The sequence below is a fragment of the Lontra canadensis genome, unplaced genomic scaffold, assembly GCF_010015895.1.
Source record: "Lontra canadensis isolate GAN:19392208 unplaced genomic scaffold, GSC_riverotter_1.0 scaffold139, whole genome shotgun sequence".
In the NCBI taxonomy this organism is placed as follows: domain Eukaryota; kingdom Metazoa; phylum Chordata; class Mammalia; order Carnivora; family Mustelidae; genus Lontra; species Lontra canadensis.
Window position 1 is genome coordinate 2,965,195 of NW_022631133.1, and position 27,830 is coordinate 2,993,024.

Consider the following 27,830-nt stretch of genomic DNA (forward strand, 5'->3'; position numbering starts at 1 on the left):
ATAACCACCATGCAACTTAGTGATAGTTAGATATAAGGATGGATATATTTCCATGGGAGCGAAGAGGTAGCGACAGTTTACTGTGTGGATGCATCCTCGGGAGATAGGGAAAGAGAAGTAAAGAACCCAGATCTTTACATTTAAGTAGGATTTTCACAAGCAGATATTTGGATATCTTAGTTTCCTAGAGCGGCCATAACAAAGTGTACCACAAACTGGGTAGTTTAAAATAACGAGACTTTGTTCTCTCAGAGGTGGGCATTGGCAGGGTTCGTTTCTTTTGGAAGCTCTGAGAGAGAAACCATGCCATACCTCTCTCCCAGCCTCTGGTGATTTCTGGCAGTCCTTGACATTCCATGACTTTACGTGTTTCAGTCCAATCTTTGCCTCTACCTTCATATATCTTCTTTATATTTCTGTCTCTTGCAATAATACTATCATTGGATTTAGGACCCACCCTAATTCAGTATGATTTCAATCCTAACTAATTACATGTGCAAAGGTGCTATTTTTGAATGAAGTCGCACCAAATTTCTGGGTGGGCATAAATTTTGGGAGTCAATATTCAACCCTCCCCCTTACACTGGGCAAAGTAGCATAAAGTAAAGAAAATGCCTAAAAGGATAGAGGCATGAAAAGTTATTGGAAGGTTCAGGGTAATAAATTTAGAGGATATAGAGTAACCTGAGTACTGTTCAGGAGACGCTGAGAAAGTCGATCAGGCAAGCCTCGTAGGCTACACTAAGATGTTCACACTGTCTTGTGTAGGCGTTTGGCTTCAGAAGCCCATCAGCCTCTGAGCTGCACAGGCTGATTTGTATTTTAGAAAAGTGATATAAAACTTGTTGAAAGTCTGGTTTGGGGGTTGAGGCAACAGATGAATAAATGTGTGTTAGTGACGACAGGTAATTACAGAACTTCATAGGCAGTAAAATGAGTAGAGTTAAAAGAGAGAACTGAGATGATTTTCAGATTGGCTTGAGAGACACGTTGATAATGCATGCTGTAACAGATTTTTGGTGGGGAAGGAAAAAACACTGATACTTTAGATATAGCATTTGATTTGAATAATCAATCAGCAGTTATTAAAGAACACTTTCTGCCAAGCATTATCCTGTGTACTTTGGAGAGTCATATGCATAATCTTGACCCTATTTCAAGAACTTCACAAACCATTTGGAGTCATAAGACTAATAATAAAGTGAAGCAGAAAACAATTCAAATCCATATATAGGCAAGTGTAAACTTGGTGGTTTTGATTTATAAATACTTCAGTTTCAGATTCAAAAATATCTGTGTGGAGTTGAGTGCTATGAAAAGCTTGATTGCGAAAGTGGTACTTAATTTAGATTTGATAAGTCATATTTAAGTTGGTTCAAAAGAGGACAGGAAACACTCAAAATGATAGGTGATCATACACTGAGATGGGAAGGTGGCAGTGAAAGTGGTGTGTGTTATATAGGAAAGATAGCCTGAGGGCAGCCAAATGTTAGACAGTATTAAGTTTGGAAAGGTAAGTCGCAGCCAGCATCATCTATTTGGAAGGTCAGGTAGGCAGACTGGTTACTTAACTGATTGATAGTTACTTTTGAAAGAGAGTTTTCTTTCAGTAATATTAACATGACAGCAATGTATAGTTCAGTTATTTTACTAGAGGGAGGAGAGCCAGTCTGGGAGCTTTTGCCAAACTCCAAGTATGAGATGATGAGAACATGCATTGTTAGAGAAGGTGGATTTTATGTATTTTGGCTCTTCCATATATTTTCCAGTTCTCCTTTGGCATATTGAACTCGACGTAGTTAATCTATCCTCTTGTGTTTTTTATCTCTATTTCCTTTTTCCTTTTCACTTACCCTTTATTTCCCCCATCAGAATTTAGTTTAGGCAAAACTCACCTGAGCCATCTCAATGCATCGAATCTAAGAGCACAGGAAAAGCAGGCAACCATTGAACAAGCAGGTGAAGAGGACAATGATGATGATGAATTACCTCTAACAAGTTAGGAGCTTTGTGTGTTGCCTCCTTCAGGCCGTACGGTGCTCTTACATGAAGTAGTCACTATTATCCCCTAATTACAAGTGAGGAAACTGATTCAGAAAGGCTAAGCAGCTTGATCAAAGTAGAGTCGCAGTGAAATTCAGATGTGTCCAACTGTGTAGCCTAGATTCCCGATCCCTAGGAACCTCGCAGTGACTCACCTTCATCTCGCTCTCGTTGCAATCCATTAAGTTGATGGCTTCCAGATGCAGCTTCCTAAAGTCACTCTCTCTTCTGTTCAAAGTCTTCTGTGACTTTCTATGCCTGTAAAATTAAAATAAGGTATAGTTATTTCTGCCCTGTATTCAAGGCCCTTTCAAATGTAGTGACAACCTACATTCCTAGCCTGGTCTCTACTTCCTTCCCGGTAACCCTTTATACAGACTGTATTGTTCCTTACCTTAGTGCTCCCCCACCTTCCCTTTCTGGAAATATTTCATTCTTTTTTCTAACGTTGAAATTTAATTTAGGTTTTATCTAGCTTTTATGGTATCCTTTAAGAAACCTTGTTTCTCCATTCTTCCTCTTTTATAGTGTTTTATTTGCTACCACTTACGCTACTTTTTTTTTTTTTTGTATTTTAGGTAATATATACTTAAAGTGGATTTTAAACTTCTTGAATGCAAAAACTCACTTTATTTTTGTGTTATCTAGTATAGGGCCTGGTGCTTTTTTAAACCTAGATAAAATAGGGGCACCTGGGTGGCTCAGTCGTTAAGTGTCTGCCTTCAGCTCAGGTTGTGATCCTGGTCCTGGGATTGAGCCCCTCATCGGGCCCCCTGCTTGGCTGGGAGCCTGCTTCTCCCTCTCCCACTCCCCCACCTGTGTTCCCTCTCTCGCCTGTGTCTCTCTCTGTCAAATAAATAAATAACATCTTTTAAAAAATTTAAAAAAATAAACCTAGATATAATAAAAGATTAAGAGTGTAAATGCGTTCTAACCCAAGGTGAGCCCTTATTCTACAGTCAGTGATCAGTCTGCTTGCTGGACAGCTGCAGTAGCAGGGCTTAAAATCAGCAGATTCATTGAATGGCCTAGAAATACCTATGGAGGGAAAAAGCATTGCTGAGCTGGTAAAGAAATTACTTCTGAAACTCTCAACTGTTGTTTTCCAGTTATGTTCTGGAGATTGGCTGCATAGACACCCCAGGGTACTTGATAAAATGCAGATTCCAGAAAATGGGACACAGAAATATATCTTTGTAGCATAATCGCCAGATTTTTTACTTATTTATCTGAGTGGAATTTCTAGAGAAATACCTATTTGAAAAAATGTGCAAATCCTAAGTATGCAGCTTAGTTAATTGTCATGAAAAGAAGACACCCCTATAACCAACACCAGATCAAGAACTGGAACGTCACCTGCATTCCAGAAGCCATTCCATGCTTCTCTGTAGTCACTAACTAATCTACCACTTCAACCCGCCCACCTGCCCAAGGGTTTCCTCAGTCTTATGTACATTAAATTTTTGTACATTAAACTTAAGAACTTCTGCCCTAAAATGCAGGCTTGCTTCTGGTAATGCAGACGTAACAAACATTATGCTCAAAACCTACTACTCCTTTTTCTTCTTCCTCCTCTTGTTTTCTCCCCTCCCTACTAGCTGTCCTCCTATCTAATAAAAAATGATGAAAAATTTCTTCTGAAGAATTCATCTAAGTTTCTCCTCCTTACGCTCTAAGGTTACATTTCTCTCCCTTCTCTTGTAGTATTCCATAGTTCATCTATGCATAGAACATCTTGCCTTTTTTCTCAAACATTTAGAAGATTGAGAGGACAAGCCTAATTTCAGAATACCTGTGCCACTGGCAATTTATTTTACTTTTTCTAAACCAAAAACTTAGGTTACTAAAGAGATTACTAGGTTCTAGACAAAAAAACAGGGGGGGAGGGGTACAAAAGATAGATTTTAAAGTTGCTTTAAGCATTAATCAAGGACTCTTAATTTTGGAATTTGTGATAGCTTAACATTATCTTTAGATAAGCTTATCATTGTACTGTGCAAGCCTGTTTTACTAAGCAAATTAAAGCTGTAAATACTTTTATCTGAGTTTTGTTTAATTTGCTCAAGCAAGTATCTTTTAGTGAACAATAGTACCTTGATTGTTTATATCCATCGGGATGATCAAATTGCCAGTATATTTTGTTTATTGAAATAAGTGTTCCACTTGGAAAATTTTATTTGACAATTAGAGTTATTCTACTATTTAAGAATCTGTTTTAAAATTTATATCCTCTTCCTCCCCCCACAGTTTGATACAGTCAGGTTTTCACTCTATTTTTAGGAACTGAAAGGAAATCATAAATAAGAGGCTAAAGTTATGAATATATAGTTATGATCTGCTAAGCAAAAACATTGCAGTAGCTACCATATGATATTCCAATTAAGACAAATCATTATTGCTCAGCCCTTTATTTTTTGTATTTTCAAGGGTAAAAACCTCAGTAAGTTAATTTGCAGTTTCTATAAATGATGTTACCTTTTTTTATTCCTTAGAATTGACTATTTTTTGTGTCACTTATACTTTTTTTAAGTGTCACCTATTTTGTTATTTATTTTTCTTTAAATTCAATTAACATATAATCTATTGTTGGTTTCAGAGGTAGATGTCAGTGATTCATCAGTCTTATATAAGGCCCAGTGTCAGTTTTTTTTTTTTTTAATAATACTGAAGACAATCATGTAGTAACTTCTTTGTAAAGTAAGATTAGAAGGTCTTAAAGGACTTTTAAAGGTTATCTAATTCATTCTTCTGTCTTCGGAGATGATAAAAAAAAGTTTAAGTCCCTTTGTTGAGAACACCCATGCTGTCAATTCTTTTAGCACACTGACTTCTTATTATCATTTTCTCTCTAAATTCTATAACCTACCTTTCCATTCCAATTAAATTGCTCATTTGGGAAATAGCACTTGACATCTCATCAAAACTTGTGACCATTCCAAAACCAAGATCTCAAACTTGAAATTAATCATTGAATTCAGTTCCTTCCACTCTCTTATTTTTGCTTATTCTGATCTTTATTCCTTACCTATTTTGTTGGATCTCTCCTATATTTTCCTATTTTGTCAGCCTCTTTTAAGGGACTTAACTGGTCTCCAAGGACACCAAAATCAATTTTTCTTTAGAGTCTCCAGCCTATTTTTTTTTTTTTTCCAACCATATCTTTCTTACCAATCCTCATTCTTGTTAAGCTTACTCTTTATCTGGCTGCTACTTGTAAAATAGTGTGGAAAGTTATTAAGTTTTTTTTGGTAATGTATTCCACATTGTTTATTCCTGAAGTTTCTCACCACTACACCTCTGTCCCAGTCTTCATACTCATTAGATGTTGACCTTATTTCCTGTGTGAGATACCAAAAAATAGTTGTCTGTGTCCATGAAGTTACTTCATTTCTTTTTCACTCTTTCCAGCAGTTCAGTCTGGCTCTTGTACCCACTGAAATTCACACTCTAAGTTCATCAGGTATTTCCATGTTGTTAAATTAGATGGATATTTTTCAATCAATTTTGAAATTTGATTTTGTCCTATACCATTTGCAGGCAATTCTTATTTTTCTAGAATTTTATAAACTACTAGATGGCAAGAATATTTTTGCCTTTCTTTTAGAAGAACATGTTGATCCCCACGAATACTCAAATACTTTTTGTAAACATTGTAAAGGACTCAAATTATACATAACTATATTTAAAACATATAGGCCTCCTTTTCCTCATTCTCCTGTCAATTTGTAAAATTTATTCTACAAGTAATTATGCATGGTTTACATTTTTGTGGGCATCTTACCAATTGCTTTTCCACACATGTCCAGTTGTAAAATATATATGTATGTGTAATATATATAATTTATGTTTATAAGCATTTGAGGTTCATAAATGGGCAAAGATACTAGCAAATAATATGTCTGATATGCAGTTGATGCCCAAAATTTACTAATTAATCCTATAATTCAATAACAATAAAAATAGAAAAAAGGAAGAGAACCTGAACAGACATTTTTCAAAAAAAGATAGAGATAGCTAACGGACACATGAAAAGATGCTGAGCATCACTCCTCATCAGAGAAATGTAAATCAAAACTATAATGACATACCACCTCACCTCTGTCAGAATGGCTATTATCAAAAAGACAAGAAATAACAGGTGTCAGTAAAGATATGGAGAAAACGAACCCACCATCCACTGTTAGTAGGACTACAAATTGGTACAGCCATTGTGGAAACATTTTTAAAATTATATGCTTGTAGTACATACTAATAACCACCAAATGTTACTATCTGTACTAAAAATTTCATTGGCTTCTGAGGCCCCTGGATGGCTTAATCGGTTAAGCATCTGCCTTTAGCTCAGGTCATGATTTCAGGGTCCTGGGATCAAGCCTGACATTGAGCTCCAAGCCTGGCATCAGGCTCCCTGATCTGTGGGGAGTCTGCTTCTCCTTAGCCTTGCTGCTCCCCCTGCTTGTGCTCAAGCTCTCTTTCTCTCCCTCTAATAAATAAATCTTTTAAAAAAATTTTTATTGGCTTTTAAAAAAACTATTTACTTTGGAATCATTATTTAATGAGCTCACTATAAATCTAAAACCAGTAAACTCTGATTTTATAAATTTTAAATAACATTCACTATAGTTGTTTAAATTAACACTCTTCTTAAGATTTATATAGATAAGAAAAAAATCTGAGTTTAACTGTTCTTCATTCCAGTTTGAGGAATTTTACTTCAGTTTTAGCTTCATTTGAGAAGTTAAAAAAAAATAGGGAATTGTTAATAGATGGTCTAGGTTTTTATTTTAAATTCCTGAATTACTCTAAATATATAAATTCTTAGAAGAATCATTTTACATTTTAGAGTTTTAATGTATTTTGCATTTAAATTGTTTTAAAATACACTGAAATATTTGAAGACTGTTCACTTTTTAAATTTTTTTTTTCTTTTAAAGATTTTATTTATATATTTGAGAGAGAGAGAGAGCACGCACGCATGAGAAGGGAGAAGGTCAGAGGGAGAAGCACACTACCTGGGGAGCAGGGAACCTGATGCGGGACCTGATCCTGGAACTCCGGAATCATGACCTGAGCCAAAGGCAGTCTCTTAACCAACTGAGCCACCCAGGTGCCCCTCTTTTTTAAAAATGTTATGTTTTCTGGGGGCATCTGAGTGGCTTAGTCTATTAAGCATCCAGCTCTTGGTTTTGGCTCAGGTCACAATCTCACAGATCATGAGAACAAACCCCACCATGGGCCCTGCTGCTCAGTGGGGAGTCTGCTTGAGATTCTCTCCCTCTGCCCCTACCCCTAGTCAAGCACTCACACAGACAAAGCTCTTTCTTAAATCTTTTTAAAAAAATAATGTTTTCTGTAAAATACATAGAGTTACGAACTGTGAAGAGGGATGGCATAGAGTGCAATCTGTGCACATTGTGAATTTAGCCTAAAGTAAGGTAATGTGAAATTTGTCAAGTTGATAAATCTCTTTGTAAAAATATTTGTAATGTAATGGGAAAACTTCTTTAAAAAAATAATAAGGGGCGCCTGGGTGGCTCAGTGGGTTAAAGTCTCTGCCTTCGGCTCAGGTCATGATCCCAGGGTCCTGGCATCGAGCCCCACATCGGGCTTTCTGCTCAGCAGGGAGCCTGCTTCCTCCTCTCTCTGCCTCTCTGCCTACTTGTAATCTCTGTCAAATAAATAAATAAAATCTTTAAAAAAAATAAAATAATAATAATAAGATGTGGGAGGGGTGCCTGGATGGTGCAGTGGGTTAAGCATCTGCCTTCATCTCAGGTCATGATCTCAGGGTCCTGGGATCAAGCCTCACATCAGGCTCTCTGCTCGGTGGGGACTCTGCTTCTCCCTCTCCCTCTGCCTGCTGCTCTGCCTGCTTGTGCTCTCTGTGTCAAATAAATAAATAAAATCTTAAAAAATATATTTTCTATTTGTATTCTAGAATATATCCATTTTCCTGAAACAGATAGGATTCTGGACTGAAAACTCACACAAAATAACACTAAAATTATAAATGACTAAGATGCAGGTTAAATGTTATAGACAATAAATATTAATAGCTTAAGAGCAATAAATATTACCCCAAGGCAAAATTCTCAGGAGAGGCTTTATTAAAAGATGAGGAATTTGATTTGCCTTAAAAATCAGGGCAAATTTTGGTTAACCAATAAGAATAAAGCTCATTCCTTGGTATGTGTCAGGAAAAAGAGAAATCAAGCAGACTTACGAATCTGTATAGAGGTGGAAATGAGGAGAGAATTTTGGGGGCTGTGAACAGAATTTTTACTGAAACATTATTATTTTATATGTGTGTGTGTGTGTGTGTGTGTGTGTGTAAAATTGTACTTGATCTGGCTACCTCTAAACTCCTACCCCTAAGATCACATAAACAATTTTGCTTTCCATTCTGTCAGTCTCCTTGTCACATTCTGTTTGAAATTCTCTCCTCATGTCCCCAGCTTAGCATAAAATACATTGAAATACCCTGTTTGCAGTTAACCAACTTTGGAGTCTTTTTTCTTCCGTTTCGGCATACAGTAATTTTGCCTTTTACATTTCTCTAAAAGTCATTGTACCCATAGGTAAATTGATAACCAAAACTGTAGAGTCCTTACCAAGTGCCATGCAACTTAATAGCTACTTTTACTAATATACGAAGTCTAATCCTATTGCATTTCTCATTAAGAAAGATACTATTATTATTATCCCCATTTACAAAGGCAACTCAAGCACAGATTCAAATCTTGGTCTACTAAATCTACAGTGTTAAGCACAGTGCTCTCACTTTTGCCTTTATTGTACATATGTTCTATTTCCTTTTGAGCAGAACTGCCATGTTTTCTATTTACTTGTTTTTCTCATTTTATGAAGTACAGTATCTCTTACTCCTAAGTACTGAATAGGTATTTGTTGTATCGATTGACTGATTAACTGACTGATTGACACAAAAGTATCTGGTTTATATTGCCAAGGCCTCTCAGCAATTTTAAAATTTTCTAAACTTTGTGAGCAGTAAACTGATGAAAGTGGTGATTTTGGAGGATTTACCTAGAGTGAGAGATTAAAGATTAGGAAATCCATAATCCTAGCATGCTATGATAAGCATTCACACAGAATCAGTTGTGTCAAAGTAATAGAAAAATGGCAAGTATAGAATAGGAAGTATTCACTGGCTTTGTGATTAATGTAGGCACAGATGTCAAAGTTGAAACTGAGATCAGAAGAATGCCTGTATTATTGATAGAAGCATAGAGTTCTGGCAAAGAAATTAATTTGTTTGGAGAATACTGACATTTTTTTAAGAATATTTTAAAGTGTCAGGATAGTCAAGTGGGATATTCAAGTAAATGTACACAACTGATAGTATGACTTGAAAATACAGACTGGCTGAGAAGGGGTCTCTCATAAAACAGAACTGTGATTGAAAAGTATGCATCATTCAAGAGACAAAACATAACAAGAGAATAGAACTTCATGGGCAAATAACGTAACATCTCTCTTTTATTATTAAAGTATGTTTACCATTTGGGGGACCTTTGTGTTTTAATAAACTCATACAACTGAACCTATAGATTGTTTTCAATTTCTATTTCCGTACCTGAATGTAAATGTTCTATTCTTGTGTTACTATAAATACTACAATGTATATAATTATTATGATTTTTTTTACTTTAACTACATTTTTACTATACATTCCCTCCCCATTTATAAAGTTACAGTTTCATCTTGCATAAAAACAGAGGAAATAAGAAATGCTGTTCTTCCTTCAAAATATATCCAGGATCAGATCGCTTCTTAAATACCTGCCATCAACCTTCTTTAAGCCATCAGCATTTTATGTCTGGATTGCTCTGGTAACCTCTCTCTGGTCTCTGTTTCTCCCTTGCTCCACTATAGGCTATTCTCAGCATAGATCATTTTACTCTTCCTCTCACACTAGACTGTAAGCCTCTGAGGCCAGATTTATTTAACTATTTTATTTCCAGTGCCTAAAAATATACTTATGACATGTTAGACATTCAGTAAATATTGGAATCAATAAAATGACAATAATAGCCAACACTTAAGGCTTACTTCATGTTGTACTTTTCTAAAAGCTTTAAATTTTTGTAACAACCTAGTTTTATAGATGAAGAAACTGAACCCAAAGGTTGAGTAAATAACATGCCAATCCCTCAAGCCAGAATTCAAATCCAGCAACTGAGCTCTATAACTAGAGCTCCTAACCATTAGAATGTGGTACTTCTATTAAAGATTATTGTGTTTGGTGCTATAAAGTTTTTATAGTGGAACCTCAAGTTGTATATCAGCCTGTTATATGCAGAATACTTTTTATATAACTGAATTCACACTGATAGCCTGCTGATTAAATATAAAGATGAATGTTGATAATTTATAGTTTTCAAATAATAGGTTTGAAGAAACAGAAAATTAAACCAAGAATTTAATGTCTCATTTGGCCGATTAGCAGGTTCAACCAGTAACATCCATCATTAGTTAAACCCATTCTCAAGGCTCAGAAAGCCATGGAACTGTCAACCATGTTATATGGGTCTTATATCTGAATCCTTATCAGTCTCATTTTCATTTTTTAGATAGGTTTCATTTATCATACTTTTATACTGTATTTCATATCAAATGTCAAGATAGAGTCTCTGATGTCCAAGATTTAGAGGCAGTGATTTCCCAGTTTCACTCATCAAAATGCAGTGGTCCTAGACGTATGGAGAAAATGGATGACACTGGACTTTTAAAGCAATCGGCAAACTTCAGAGAAAGAGTCACATTATTAAGACAATATAAGTTTCAAGGATATAAACTAAAGCTTTCTGAAGAACTAGACTAGAAAAACTGGCATAGCAGATAGGCCAGCATGATATAACAGGACTTGACTCAGCAATATTTTGCTCATATTGCAATCAGTGAGGCAGCAATATGAATAAATACAAAATACAAATAATGTTCAGAGAATGATTTAACAGATATGCTAAAAGATTATTAAGGAATAATTGCCTGGCCACCCAGGGCATTTGTCATCTACATGAATATGCTTATCTGTATAGAATTATCAAAGAATTATCTTGTGAGTACTAAGAGTGGAGATGTAGACATCCATTTTCATAGACACATGAAAAAAAGAAGAGAAATATAAGAATCTATGCTTCACAAGAGTGATTCTTGGTTTTCGTTTAAATGCCTTTTTATAGACTTTGCTTGATAACATCTTTTTTTTTTTTTATCACCTAATAGCTTCATAGGTAACAACAAATAGTCTGTACCAGGAAAATGAATTACAGAGAGATTAAATGGCTTTCCTGGGGGAAATCATTCAATTTGTTGGCAAAAGTGGAAAACTGAAATAGGGCACAGAAAAGTTCTGTTCCTAACACATGTCTTACACCAGTCACAGGTGCAAAATATTTGGTGATATAAAATGAGTGATTTTATTTTTAACATGGAACGATACAAAATTTAAGTTGCTCTTTTTTTGTTGCTCTTGCGTTTTGGATTACTTTTATAATAATGACTTGGGAGTATTAAACTTCCTTGACGGTTACTTATTTGGGGGGATATAAAGAAAAAAAAAAGTACATTTTGATTTTACTTTACATATATACATATACACATATACCTGATATGATTTTACTTTATATATATTCTAAAAAAGCTTTTGCATTGTAGATTTACATATTCAGTATATCTCACATTAGAAGCTATTCAGTTGGATTTTAAAATGCTGAATATAACAATTTCTATTGAACATTTTATTTAGTTACAAAAGAAAATTCTATGGGAATAATTATAAAAGAAAATTCTATGCGAATAATTACACTATACATTTCAAGTTTTCTTTTGTTACTCAATGAAATGAAAACTGTAATAAGCCTAGAAAAATGTGTTGTCAACAAAACATTACTAAAATTACTTAGAAGGTGAGTCATAGGCCCTCTTAATTTTTTTCCATACACTTGGGGAAAAAGTCTCATTTATGTTATAGTTTTATTCTCTCAACATTTTGAAAGTACATATGAGATCTTTATCTCATTGGTCATATTACCAGTTCTCTTCAGAAAGTAAAAGACGCCTGTCCAAACATAGTTTATCCCCAGTTTCTCTCACTAGTGTCCGAGTCTTAGGGTTGTTTTTCTTATCATAGAAGTTTTCCACCCCTACACTCTATATTCCCATTGGTTGACCTGCTAGGAAGTGGCAATTACAATGAACTGTTTCACAGCATATTCTGTTTAGGATTTCTTTAGTAATGGAATGATTGGAAAAAAATTTTTTTATTGTGTTTTGTTGTTACCAGCCCTGTCCCCTTACAATACAGGAGTTAACATTCAGTAAGACTGGTAAATTCAGGTAAAGCTCATAATGAGAGAGATTTCTCCACTTTACTATTAGGGCTCACAACTTTTGGTGGAGAAGGGTTTGAATGGGACCAAGCACACCCATTTTGGGATCACAGTTACTCTAAAATTGTCAGTTTCTCTTATGTCCCCAGTTGGGAGCTGCTAGCCCACCATCTGGTTCTGCCATTTCTAATATGCTCATTTTCTGCCTCCTGGTAACTTTTACCTCATATCTTCTAGTGTTCTAGAAAATATCTCATAATACTGGACAGGACGACTGAAATTGGATTTTCAGACTTGTGATAATATCTGTTGCTCACTTGCTTGACAAACATCATGTAGTTTTTTCTGTTGCTTGGGTCTGATTTCAACCAGCACTCTTTTTATAGGCTTGCATCCATAGAGCTAAATGACTACATTTGAAATAATGGTTCTTTATTATTTATAAAAACAATAGCTCCTCCTACTAATAAAGTATTTTCTCTGGATATGTAGCACTTCATTTATTGTCAAAAAAACATAAAACAACAACAAAAGACTTCTTACTAGTAAGGTATTTTCTCTGAATATGTAGGAATTCTTTTATTACTTAAAACCAAACTTACTAGTAAGATTTTTTTCCCAATAAAGTAGCCTTTCTGACAATTTTTAAAGGATTACACATTCTCTTCTTCCTTTAGAGCCTTTTACAAAATGTAGATGTGTAGAAATGGCTTTCAGCTCATGAACGGTACAAATTCCTGGTTACTACCACAGACCTATTGCATTATAATCTCCATATATGATATTAAACAGATATTCCAGGTGAATGTCATGCACACACATTCTGAGAATCCCTGACCTAGGTTAATTGGTCAACCTTTTTGATATTCAAATATCATAAGAAAAACTGAAGAAATCTTTTTTGGAATATGGTTGGGGCAGGTAAGCAATTTCATACTCCACAACTGGTCATGCAGTAAGTTCAACTGAAATAGGGCTTAAAGATGCCCTAAGATCTCAGGTAAATAAGAGTGGTAACTTACTGCTAACAGCTGACCGATGAAATACTTTGACAGGCAGACAGATTTATCACTGTTTTCATGAAGAACTGTTTTAATTCTACTGTAATTATTTAATGTAAGCCAAATATTTAATGAAGCACTTGGGAATTTCAAGCCTGAGTTATGTGTACCCTCTAGAGAAACCCTTTACCACCTAGATGTAGGTAATACCTATTTATAGCTCTTCCTTCAGGCAAATCCAGAAGGACTTAGCCTAGCTATTTTATGATCTATATCACATCTGCCATTTAGTGTAGCAGCCTAGCAAACACTGGTGCTACCTTAGAAAAGGCGATGTAAGATGATGAATAAAAAGACAGGCCCTTAGGAGAAGGCTAGAAATGTGTAACTATAAAAAAAAAAAAAGAGAGAAATCTTTTATTAGATGTCAATGTGATACGTACCTTGGGATTTCAACTTGTTTTGTGCAATAACAATTGTGACCCAGGATATTTCTTTTTGCCATTAGCTACACAGAAGCCTGTCTGCTTTCCTACCCTCTTCCTTCTCTCACACTTTGTTTTTACTAGAGACCCAATTAATTTGTTCCATGTTAAACAGGTATCTTGTAGGGGAAGATCATAGGATGCCTTTAAGTATTTCTGTTAATTTTAACACTAAATAAGATAGTGTATCTTAACAGTTTAAAAGACTCCTTTCCTGGACATTAGAATTCCCAGAAAGAAACTGAAAAGGAAATACTAAAGATTATTCCATTTTAGTATTCTGTGTGCTTTAGCACACAAAGCAGACTCAGGACAATAATGTCATTACTGCATTCCTACTAGCATATGTATTTTGAAATATCATCTTACTTCTTTAGAATTATATTCTAAAAAAAATGATCGATTCTATCATATACAAAAAATGGATCCCTCATTCTACATAGGCTTCAATCAGGAAAGCAATTGTTCTTCTATTGCCGACTCTTAAATAGCCAAGATTAATTTCAAAGACAAAAATTTAAAAGTACTGAGGCAATTCTTTTAACTTCTTGGAAGTGCTGTCAAAGAAAATATAGTATTTTCATTCTACTTTTTTTATGTCGGTAATAAATTGTGATTCCTTTTCTTGCTAATGCAATATTTCTTTTGCAGAGAGTAAGAATCATATACTAGACAGTTCAGAGTCTATCACTTAAGATTATCTTAAATTTTATGTGTCTGTTGTTCTTGTACTAGGAGTAAGGGACTGAACAAAGCTAAAAGGACTCATATAAGTAATTTTTTGCAATATGTACAAAAAGGGGGAAAGAAAGTGGACAGAAAGGAAATTTACATGTTGTTTAAGTGAAAATACATGAAAAATTCATGTAGTTGCTGAAAGATAATCCCAGCAGTGTTTCTTCTAGCAGTTGACAAGTTCTTGGTTCATTACACAACCACGTATTTTAAAATGAAAGATGGGACCAAAAGCACTTTTGTGGATTTGACCTTTGAGCTGAGACAGATTGCCATTGGGTTAACACCCAATATCCAATCTTCACTTCATGCATTTGCCATTTTCTTGGTGTTATAAATGACTCAAAGTAAGTTACATTTTTAATATTCAGAACCACTTATATCTCCCTGGGATTGGTTTAAGTACACTTTTGGTTTTTTCCCAGCAAGACACATATGCCAAAGCAAATAGATACCAATATATATTTTATCAATGAATAAGGGAGAGACAACTAATTTGAATCCTTTGCATTACTGTCTTCAGAAGAGTTATTTCCTGGCTTATATAGGTTAGTGAAGAACTTTCTGTATTGTGCTTATGTTACTATTTGGTTTTGCTCCAAAGCCCATTTAACTGCAACAGTCTGTTCAGGTTCATCAAACTGGTTGGTTGTTTAGATCTTGCTTTTGCTCCAAGGCAGGTAATTTTAATATCAGCTTGGAAGTTTAAAAAATAATTATTCAGTGACAGGGAGAATTTAACCCAGACATAATCTACTGTTAATTGACTACCAATGGACATAAAATCAATGGCCATTATGTTCATCTGTGAGTCACATATCTAAGTAAAATGTTGAAATTCATTTGAATTTTAGACAACTAATTGTAATAATAATAACACTTACTGACTGCTTAGTGGGTTTTAGGCCTGATACTAAGTATTTCACATGTATTAGCTCAATTACTTCTCATTTTTTTTTCCCCCCAGCTGGAAATCGTTGTTTCCAGTTGAACCCTTTGAGGCTTAGAGTAATTTTGCTCAAGGTCACACCTGTGGCAGATCCAGGATAGGAATTCCAACTCAGGCATTTGGATTGAAATTTGGATTGAAACTACCATACTATCCTGTTTTCTTGATATAATCAATTTCAGTGTCTTTCGTTTTCAAATTAGGAAACTTAGACCCAAATGATTGAATTGACTGAGATTAACAGCTAGTTTCTTAAATTGAACGGAGATGATCAGCACTAGAAAACAAGACTCCTGACTCTGAGTTCAGTGTACTTTTCATTACAAAAGCTTCTTTCTCAGACAACAAACTGTTGGTTCACACTAACCAGTTATTTTCAGAATATTTAAGTGTATGAAAGAACTGCTTAATGACTACTCAGTACTAACACAATTTTAAAACAATATTGAAAAGGTAGAGAATGACAGATAACATTTTCCCAAGAATTTAGGATTAAGTGGAATGAGGTTCCTTTTATCTACTGACCTATACTATATTTAGCTTAATTTCTATTTCCTTTTCTGATACTCTTCTATAAGAGGTATTAGAACCACTGTATTAAGCAAAACATACTATTTTTTTATTTTCAAGTATGATACTTGAAATTAAAAGTGTTATTCATATATATTATTTACTTATATTATGCTATGCAAAATTCAAATCCTTTAACTTTTCTTAATAAAATTGGTCATTAGGTGATGTCATGGTAATGAACTTTCCAATAATTTTTATGAGCCAGTCTTTCATTTGATTTTTGACTTATATGCTCTATAAATAAGTGTTCGATGAACTGGTCAAGGGAAGAATATATTTATGGTTTGTTAAAACATTTTATCCCCATGGAAAAGATAGATATGTATCGAGTATCTAAGACTATGCAGATTTCCTTCTTAACCATTCATCATTCTATAACTGTGTTGTCCGTATATAGCTAGGATGAATTTATCATTAGTTACTAATACTTCCCTTATCAGAATTGGTAAAAATCAGAAAGGGAAAAGATATTAATCACGCCAAAGCTACAAAAGAATTTATTATTTGATGTTTCTGTCAAAGGATTTTTTTTTTTTAAAGATTTTATTTATTTATTTGACGGAGATCACAAGTAGGCAGAGAGGCAAGCAGAGAGAGAGGAAGGGAAGCAGGCTCCCCACTGAGCAGGGAGCCCAATGTGGGGCTTGATCCCAGGACTCTGGGATCATGACCTGAGCTGAAGGCAGAGGCTTTAACCCACTGACCCACCCAGGCACCCCTGTCAAAGGATTTTGAAAGTGTGTGCATTAAATACAATATTTTAAGACCACCTTAAAAATCAAGCACTTTAGTTCATTTTAATTGATTAAGCCATTGCTTTGGGTGGCCCCATAAATTAAAGATAACTATTTCTAAGGTCAACGCCCAGGCCTTTGCAAAGTCTGTGTTTGTATATTTCCTTATTATTTGTGTTTGTATTCTTGTGTTAGCTCTCAGTGGCTTTTAGTATGTGCCAATAATCTTTCTGTTTACTTAGGTAGACAAACAGTGTTCTCACAGTTTGAAGGTGTTAAGTCATGAAAACATAGTTTTTTGGGGGGGTTAGTTGTTTTCTGTTTTGTTATGCTTGGTCCCCATTGCCTAAATTAATACCTGGTACATATGAATATTTCAGTAAAAATTTATCTAATGAATTCTACTTTATTAAATCCTGAAGTCTTTCAGGGTATTTGGTCTTAAAATTAAAATTAGTACAGGTTCCTATCATTTTTTTAAAATATCAGTTCAACACACTAAATTTACCCATGTAAATAATTTCTGAATGGCGTGATACAAATAGTTTCAAATAGAGACTTTAAAATGATAGGACCTTAATTATTTTTGACTATGTACTACAAAGAAAGCCAGGTGTTGTGCTAATTACGTACCATGATATTATCTTACTTAACTTTTAGGACAATATTTTGAGGAATATCTTCCTAATCCTATTAAAGCTCTGAGGTTAAATAATTTGTTCAAGATAACACAGCAAGCAGCAGTTTCAGGACTGTCTCCAAGCCTTTACTCTGTACTGCCTCATGTAGACAAGAAGTAAGCCCACATGTATTATAGATTGGATAGAGTGAAGTAAGTCTTTAAGGATCAACTTCAGATTTTTGTTTTTAGTCTAGCTGTATTTTTTTAATTAGAGAGAGTGTAGATTCTTTGGAATTGTGATTATAAGCAGATAATACATTATATCATACAATATTTTTCTTACACACTTAAGAATTGAAGGATTCTGAGTAGGATAGTGATAGAGTCTCAGTTTTAGCAGGATTAATCTGGCTAGCAAATAGACTTTAGGGCAGAGGCAGAGAGAAGAAAGGAGGATATTGCAATAATCTCCGCAAGAGATGGTGACTGCTTAGACCAGGCAGTAAGTCTTGGCCTTTATCCATGAGAACATTTTTTTTTTAAAGATCTATTTATTTTAGAGGGAGAGAGTGTGAGCCAGCAGGGGTTGGGGGGCAGAGGGAAAGAGGGAAAGAAGCAGACACTCCGCTGAGCATGGAGCCTGATGTGAGGCTCAGTTGCACAACCGTGAGATCATGACCCAAGCTAAAATCAAGAGTTGGACACTTCACTGAGTCACCCAGGAGCCCTCCATGGGCACTTTTACTAGTGCTTCCTGCAAGTAGTTACAACTGGTTAAATTTGGAGTGGATTTTGAAAGTAGAGTCAGTGTGTTTTCCAAATGAGTAGAAATAGAGGAAGAGAGGAGGGAGGAGAGAAGAATAGACTAAGATGATTCCAAGATTTTGGCTTAAACAACTGGAAAAATTATGTTGCCAATTCTGGAATAGAATCAAAGCTTTGGTTTGGACCACTTTAAGTTTTAGACTTTCAAGTGGAGTCTATTAGTGAAAACTATTAGAATACCAAGTCTCTTTTAGTCAGTTTGCTTGAAGCTGGGCTTAAAGAACATACCTAAACATATCTTTGGGTAAGACAGCTGCCCTATGAATTACTGATATTAGAGATGGAAACAAAGACCATTTAGGTCAGAGTAGAAAAAACAGCCTTTAATGAAAATACCAAGATGCAATTTATGACAAAACAGAAGACTTTATATACTTCACAAAGATCATAGAAATCATCTAATTCCATTCCTGATTTCATAGATGAAGGGATATTGAGTTTCTGAGAAATTTGGTAACATGTCCAAGATCAAGGCCAAGAAAGAGTAATTTTCTGATTTGTAGTTACTCTTTATAAGAACACGCTTTAGGTATGCTTTCATCCATATTTATTGTCAAAAATAAAAACAAAAGATTTTGAGAGAACCAAAAGGGTCCTCTCAAATGATAATTATGCTTCACATGTGGTGTTAAAATTGAGGACATTGGTTTATATTATAGATGTTATTTTTTTCTCCAAACTTTTTTTTTTAATAATCAGAAAACCTAGAAAATGATGTGTATTTATAACAACTGCATAGCAGTTAATTTTCATAAGAGGTTAATAGAAGAAATAATGTGAGTCAATTTTTTAAGCAGTAAAATATCCTAGATGGAGATTTGTCTCATATTTTCTGTAATTGATTGGCATCAACTATTAATAGTTCTTACTAGGTATGGAAAACTGTACATTTCTCAGTGTGGTAACAGTTTTATTTTTTTAAAGGCCAAATTAAATGCTTTAATGGAATGAATAAATTTATAAAGCTCTCTTATTTTAAAACTCTGATAATGGGGAAAAGAGCAATTTATTATTTGGTAGTCATTTTTTCCTTAAAGATAAACTTAGTTGCTCTAATTTGTATATCTTCAGTAACTGTGGAGTAATCATTAAATTACATGCTTGTGTTTGTAGTAAACCTTTTAAGAAATTACATTAAATTTACTTTTGATATTAAGTTGCTTTCTACAAATTACAGTAATTTCAACCAACATATTCATCTGTTATTTCTAGTTAATTATTTTATTCAAAAGAATTAGAAACAGGAGTTTAGATTTTTCTATTATTTCCCTTCATGGTATAAAATTAAATATACAAAAAAAAAAAAGCAGAAGAAAGGAAGGGAGGAAAGAAAAAAAAACTTACAAAAAGATCTGCTTTTCTCTAGATTGTAATTTTTGTTTCTTTGTCTTGTTTTATAGAGCTACATTCACGGAAGCAGCCAAGCTCAGTTCGTGGCAGAGTCACACATTATTCTGGTACTAAGTATCCTTTAAAATACTGATGGATTGAAAAGGACAGAAGTTGCATGCTATCAACTGACTTTTTTTCATAGCAGTAATTATCAAGATTTTAAAGACCTGAAATTTTGAACTTTACTATGTTACTCTCTAGTTCCTATGCCAATTATTTATTATTTAATTTTGTTTTTATCCTGAGTCCTTAACAACCTATAATTTTCTCTTTTTTTTACTGACTGTTGAATTGCAAAGTATAGCTTTTGCTCTGCTTTGGTTATCTTTGACTAACATCTTTTTGTGGAGTTTGTGTGGCTTTAAAGGGTCCTAACGGAGAAAAATGTGTCCTAAAATATAAAAAGCAGAATTTTAAAATACTATCTTACTACTGATTACCTTAAATAGTATGGTAAGTCAGAAAAGGGAGATTTAAGATGGTTAGACATGTCTTTTTAGAACATAGCAGACTAAATGTTATAAATCAGATAATGGAGTACAATTTACGGTTTGGTGGTAGAAGGGCAAAGAAGACAGAATAGAACAGAAAGAGGTTAAGTTTAAAGTGTCTAATTAAAACCAAACTCTGAATACTCTTGAATGAAATAAAGTTACCCTTGGGATAAATAACTGTATCTTGGGGGAACACTAATGTTTGTGTGTCTTGAGAAATATTTGAAGTTTAAATTTATAATGTTGAATATATTGAGTCATCAACAGGATTTAAAGTGTGCCTATAGAATTGTTTATAAAATTTGATTACTTTCCCAGTTACCAAGATTCATATTCAACTGAAGTAATCTAGAACAAATTTTTAGTATTTTATATAATCAGAGCTATTTAAACCTTTAAGGAATCTTAGAACTCATCTAGGTCCAAACCTCATTTCATAGGTAGGAAAACTAAAACCTACAAAATTTAATTGACTTGTTTTAAGTTGAAGGAAGAACTAGAATTAGAATTCCCTTTTCTTTGTTATGGTCTATCAGTTAAGTTTTATATATGTTATTATGATCTATGACACAGGATTTCATGAATAAATGTCAGTAATTCCATCTTGAAGTTTTTGCTTTTAATCGAGAAGGAAACGACTTTAATATCATTAAGGTTTTTGTATTTCTCTACCTTATAACAGTGCATTCTTTAAATTCACCCGCAAGTATGTATTTTCTACCTTCAGCTTTTTAAGCAGTCTATTTTGTTTGCATAGTATGTTCTGGACAGTGTGTCAGGTGTTAGTATATACTGAGTCTTTGATTAATTATAGTGGAGGAGAGGGGTAGGAGTGCTTAAAGCACTTCCAATTCTCAAGAAGCTCACAAATTTTCTCATTTATAAAACCAGGATTAGCAAAGTAACCACATAGCATTTTGGGGCTATTTTGGGGTTTTGGGGTTTCTTTTTCCTCCTTTTACTTTCCCATGAGTTCTGAATTCCTATTTCTTCCACCCTTTACACATACTTGTATGCATATGGGGAACTGTGCATCTTCAGCCCATTTCTTGCTTGCATGTATTTAATTACCTGTGTGCTTTAATAAGAAGCTACTGGATTTATGTTTTTGCCATAGTTTGTCTCATAGATTAAAATCAGAAATATCAGTATTTTAATTAACATTCTCGAGTTTTGTGGTCTTGATCAGTAAGTGGCAGGTTTCTCTTTTCTAACTTTAATACAATAAGAAATTCATACTTTATGCACATCAGAGGTGCCTTGGGTGAGAAAATGAAATCCAGGTCTATGTATTGGAACATCTCTTTCTCCTTATCGGAAAATAAAGGAAGACCATCTTTACTCTTTACTTATCTCTACATTTTATAGATGTATTTATGAAGCAAAATACATTTGTGTTGAAGCACATTGGTAGGAAACCAACTATTACAGGTGACATTTTAGCTCTTATTTATATATTGTAGGCTTTTATTTTCTATCCTTATTTCAATACATGAAACAGCATTTTAGCCATGTACTTTCTTCAAAGCAGCTAGTCTATGAAACACATCAGGAGTACCTAGCAAAAACTATGTTGAGACCATTATTGTATGGCAGGAATTCTCCAGGGTTTCATTTCATGGCTCACTGACATCAAGCTGAGATGTAGGATGCAAAGAAATTGTACAAGCAATATGAAGGCTTCCATATAGATTTTTAACAGTAATATGTAACAGATTTAAAGGTGCTTATTCTCTGTATGCTATCAGTAGTTACTTACTGCTTTCTTCTCCTGGTTTGTTTGTTGTAAGGTAACTGAGAAAATGTCTTTTAAAATGGTGGACTCATCAAAACTCCTGGTGAAAGGGGCATCTGGGTGGCTCAGTGGCCTCTGCCCTCAGCTCAGGTCATGATCCCAGGGTCCTGGGATCGAGCCCCGCATCAGGCTCTCTGCTGGGCGGGGAGCCCGCTTCCTCCTCTCTCTATGCCGGCTTCTCTGCCTACTTGTGATCTCTGTCAAATAAATAAATAAATAATCTTTAAAAAAAAAAAAAAAACTACTGGTGAAATTTTAAAAGTAGCCGAAATAATAATTTCTGCTTTTACTTTCACTTGGAAGACTCTACTGATATTTTTTTAAACTTGGTTTTTGTTTTTTTTTTTTTTTGTAATTTGCATGTGTATGTGTTTTCCTTTTTACAAAAAGAAAGGAAGGAAGGAAGGAAGGAAAAATCCCGTAAATTCCAGATGGTCACTTCTTGTTTATCTAGAGAGAATATGCCTGCTTTTTGTTTTTCTCCTTCTGATTTAGTAAGCCAAATCATTAGATGCAATTGCTGTATGCAAAATTTTGCTGGAAAAAAACTAAGAACAGATGGAATCATTTGATGTCATAGGTTATAGATTCATATTTACTAAAAATAAGATTTTTCTCCCCATTAGTGTTTTATTTTCTCAGTACCTTCTTTAAGAAAAAAACAAAAAGCAGTCCTAAGTAGTTGATGAGAGAAAACTATATAAAAAGGAGTAAGAAATATCACATTTTAATATGGAATATGTGAACTAAGAATAACTTATGTAATCCTTTTATTTTTCCTAGTAAAAATTCATTGTTACTTATTTTTCATTCAGTTGTATTTCAATACCTGATGCAAATGTAAAATATTTGCTGTTTACAAGAAGGTAGACTGATAGAAAAATAATTGTAATTTACTGTGACAAAAGTTACAATGAGTGCTTGGAAGCTCAAAAGGAAGAGCAACTCACTGCCTAGAGAACTTGCACTGACTTTTCAGCTGGTTTTGGTACAGTGGAAAAAGGAGTTTCTCAGAGAATGAATGAGAATATTCTAGTTAGGAGGTCGAGTAGGTACAAAAACATAAAATGAGAGAGAATATTCACAAATGCTTAAGAGCAGATTGATGAAAGGTTACTTTGGATGCATAATGAAAATCTTCCCATACCTTGCTAAGAAATTTGAACCTTAAGTGAAGTCACCAAGATGTGATCTATTTGTGCTAGCAGATAGAGGATACAGGAGTTCTAGGACTGGCTTTTAACTTTTTTAAAACTCTGATCTATCCCTTAGTTCTCTACATCCTTCAAGTTCTAGGATCTCAAGATGATGACAAACATCTTTTCAAAGTAAAAATGCTAATATAAAAGACAAAGGGTACACTAGCAATAATAATTTAAATATATATATATGTATATATATATATACACACACACACACACATATATGTGTACACACACACACACTCTTAGGTCACATGTGCTTTTCCTATGAGAAATACATTTGTTTTCCACTTATTATGAATGAATATTATTTCACTTTGCATTTGTTTTCAATCTGTGATAGAAAGCAAATGTTTTAGTATGTTATATCAAAGGAAAAACATACTACATAAAAAAATGATGGATGCAAATTGAAGATAATTTTAGATTTAGAGCTCTGTAAGTCTTCTTAATATGCTAACATTTTTTTCGACATATGCTCTTATTTATCTTTCAATTGACAGTCTTCATTCTCTTCCTAGGAGCAACAGTAAATCTAACATCATGTACAACTGAGAATGGATCATCATATAGTACAAATGTATTTGCTACCTGTTTAGTAGGATGCGCAGTGCCTCTGGGTGCTGCATATAATTTATACAAATAGCAGCTTCCGTTTTATGTGGAATTCTGTCAATATTTTGACTTTTTAAGCAGTAAAAGCTGATTGACAGATTTAGCAAAGAAACTCAGGTGTGCATTGCTATGACATTACTCAATACAAAGTGAAAGTAATACATGAAGTAGACTAGGACGTGTGTGTGTGTGTAGGCATAGGCATTAGGAAACTCAGAACAACAGAAAAAGTCTCAAAAACGTAGTTCATCCACCGCTTGGGACTCTTCAGTAAGACAGCCAAAATGGCTACACTCACAGTTTAATGGCAGAAAATCAACTGTTTAATCCAGAGTTGAACACAGAAACTCTCAGATTAGTGCTGAGTCATTCAACCCTCTACTCAGTGAAGAAAGCCTTACACATCAAGTCTGACAGACCATCATCTAGCTTTTACCTCTTTCTAAAAGTTAATACTTCACCTAAAAATTATGTTACAGATTTTTTTTCCAAATGGTAAGTCTTATGTAGGCCCTTTTCTAACCAAAACTTTCTATCATTGATATGCAAAATGATATTTAACTTAAGTTAAATAATAATTCTCAACACCCAAAGGCCTTAAATTAAAAAGGTATCTTTAAATAGAGAGAAAAGGGAAAGTTAGCTTTTTTTTTTTATTTTTTTTTTATTTTTTTTAAAAGATTTTATTTATTTATTTGACAGAGAGAGATCACAAGTAGATGGAGAGGCAGGCAGAGAGAGAGAGAGAGAGAGGGAAGCAGGCTCCCTGCTGAGCAGAGAGCCCGATGCGGGACTCGATCCCAGGACCCTGAGATCATGACCTGAGCTGAAGGCAGCGGCTTAACCCACTGAGCCACCCAGGCGCCCGAAAGTTAGCTCTTTTAAGCCATTTTAGTTCATAATCTTAATTACAATCAAGTTTAAAGTAGCTCTGCAGTTTATTTTTTGGTAAAGCCTAGAAAACTCAAGTTTGCAGTAAATATTCTTAAGATAACACTTGTTTCTTGACCCTACTGCTTTCGAATAGAATATTTTACCTTGTGCTTATACACAACCATATACCTACTCATTCCTTTGCTTTTAAATCCTATTTTGGGGTTGTATGCTCTGTATTTACTAAGTTCTCACATTTATTTTCAAGTAAATAAAACTAACTTCCTCTCAGATATAACAGTTTATACTGCCTTTTGCACTATCTTGGATTCTGTGTAACACAGTTGACAACTACTACCACCAATGAGTTCCAAATCCAGTCTGTCTACTATTTTAGTAAATAAAGTTCTATTGGAACATAGGTACACCTATTCATTTCTGTATTGTCTTGATTACTTTGCACTACAACAGCAGTGTTAAATAGTAGCCATACGTCATACAGCTTACAAAGCATTCATATAGTTGTATTTATCAAATTTATAGTTGAACCTTGAACAGTGTGAGTGTTAGGGTTGCTGACACCCCCCCCACATACACACACATTTAGAAATCCACATAATTACTTTTTTCTTCTCAAAAATTAAGAGCATGCTGGTAACTGGAAGTCTTACTGATAGCAAATAATCATACGTATTTTTAAATATTATATGTATTATATACTGTTTCTTACAAATAAAGCTCAAGTAAAGAAAATACTAAGAAAATCATAAAAAGAAAGTACATTTATAATAGTGTACTAGAGTAACAAAAAAAATTTGCATACAAGTGGACCCCAGCAGTTTAGACCTGTGGTTTTCAAGGTCAACTGTACTTTCTAGGCCTTTACAGAAAAATTCTGCAAATTACTGTTCAGTAGGATGTGGTAAGTAAAAAAAGCAAAAATCCCCAACCTTATGACCTCAAGATAGTTGCTGTTAACTTTATTATCTTTCTCTGCATTTCCAGCTCTTTTGCTACTCTGCTCTTCTCTCATCATTTTCATCTATCCTGTGATATCATCCTACCTTATTTCTTTTATGGTTTTTTGATTGGCAACTGTCACTTACTAGTTTGTGGCTTTGCATAAGTTATTCACACCTCTCTGCTTCATTTTCCTTATTTGGAAACTGAAAAAAAGGATATCTGTCAAAGAGTTGTATGGCAATGAGTAAGAGGACAAACAAAAATTTCCTGCCTTTTTGGGGGTCTAACATTGCAGTGGCAGGAAAAAGACAGTAAGTAAATTTTTTTTTTTTTAAATTGAATGTGAAATTTCTTTCAAAAACAATGTTACGGAGAAAAAAACAGGAAAAAGGAATGAGAGAGGTTAGAGGAGGCTTTTCCGATAAGACGTCATTTGAGCAGAAACTAAAAGGGAAGTGAATTTTGTGGGTATTTGGGAGAGGAGCATTAAGCAGGGGAATATCAAGTACAAAGATGCCTAGGCAAAGAGATTTCGGTCTTGTTGGAAAAATAGCTAGTAGGGCAAGAATAAGAGCAAACAAGAGCAGACACGTATAGGCTGTGGATCAGGATACAAATCATGTAGGGCCTAGAGGCCACTTTGAAATCTTGTTTATTCAGAGTGACATGGAAAGCTTTTAAATTGTTCTGAACAGAAGAGTGACATTACCTGACTTAAAGATACTAAGAACGAGAATGTTTTTAAGATTTAAGGGAATTTCATAAGCAAGAAACAACCACAAAATTCATAGGGAAAAATAATTTGCCACATTAAAATGACAACTATGCATAACAAAGCAATTTAAAAAAGAGAATGAGTTCGGCATCATGACAGTATGAGTTGTTCCTTTTGTCTTTTTTATTTACAAAATTGGACATTTGTAACCAAACAAAAGTACCTCAGCTCAATCCACCAGGATACCCCTCTGTACTCCCTACAGTGGGTGAACAGGATGTCAGAGAGGGCTGGATCCAAAGGAGTCTGTGAGCCTGTCCCATACCCACTTGCTGCCATCAGAAAAGGTATTGTGGAGAGTGAAAAACTGGTACACCGACCGGAGATAGAGTATTTTCAGGATCCAACCAGCCTGATGGGAGAAACTGGCAAACAGTCAGACAAGAACAGACAAGTTTGGGGGCAGAGAAAAAAAGAGGAAAACAAACCCAAGTTGGCCTTCTGTCCCAGGGCAACACTGCCACCTACTAGGCTTGGAGGGTGGCAAGCAACAGCAACTACATCTCTGGCAGAAGAGGTGGAAAAGGAAAATGGTGAAGGACAGATGGCCTGGCAGTGCAGGCTGCAGAGACCAGCAACACCCAGCTCCTGAGGAGGGACCTTATGACAGGGGAAAGGAAGAGTAAATGGAGAGAGGCAGACAAGACCATCAAAGGGTCTTATAAGAAAAGTGTTTCTTGGGGCGCCTGGGTGGCTCAGTGGGTTAAGCCGCTGCCTTCGGCTCAGGTCATGATCTCGGAGTCCTGGGATCGAGCCCCGCATCGGGCTCTCTGCTCAGCAGGGAGCCTGCTTCCTCCTCTCTCTCTGCCTGCCTCTCTGCCTGCTTGTGATCTCTCTGTCAAATAAATAAATAAAATCTTAAAAAAAAAAAAAAAAAAAGTGTTTCTTGCAGTAGGCTCCAGGATTTCAGCCAAAGGTCAGCCCAAAGACCTCTGAGATTTCCCCACTGGAGGATTCTCTTACTGGCCCAAGGGCACTCCCATGGCCCCAGGTGTTAAGTCCATACCTACTCAGACTTTGCCCCCAACCTTTCTTTTTTCTTCTAAACATAGTTCTTTTTACAAGCCTGATCCCAAGGGTAGCAATGAAAGCCAGCTCCAGTAAGAAAGCCCAAAACTTGTGCTATAGCACCACCTTCTGGAAAACAAAAGGTTTCTAACTGCCAGCCTGTTGAACTGTAACGAAGTGAACAAGAAAGGCATGTGCTACTTCAAATGGGACAGTAGAGGCACATTCCATTAGATACTGAAAAATCATAGTAATATGGTATCACAAAAAGGATAATTCTCCAGCATCCAAATCAAGGCATGGAATATTGTAATCTAACTGATAAAGAATTCAAAATTTCTTCATTAGAATGAAGAAATTTAATTAGTTACAAGAAAACAGGCAATTCAGTGAG

General features: G+C 34.7%; 1 protein-coding gene across 4 annotated transcripts in view; it reads left to right on the forward strand.

The window, feature by feature from the left end:
* TUSC3 (tumor suppressor candidate 3) overlaps positions 1 to 27,830 on the forward strand; it is a 245,313-nt gene that overhangs the window by 192,920 nt on the left and 24,563 nt on the right. For all 4 annotated transcript variants that reach the window (XR_004380942.1, XM_032843413.1, XM_032843415.1 and 1 more), the window contains exon 7: positions 19,720 to 19,783. Coding sequence is in view for 3 of the 4 variants with exons in the window: in XM_032843413.1 (XP_032699304.1) it covers positions 19,720 to 19,783 (64 nt within the window). In the remaining variant the exon portion in view is untranslated. The remainder of the gene's footprint in view (positions 1 to 19,719; positions 19,784 to 27,830) is intronic.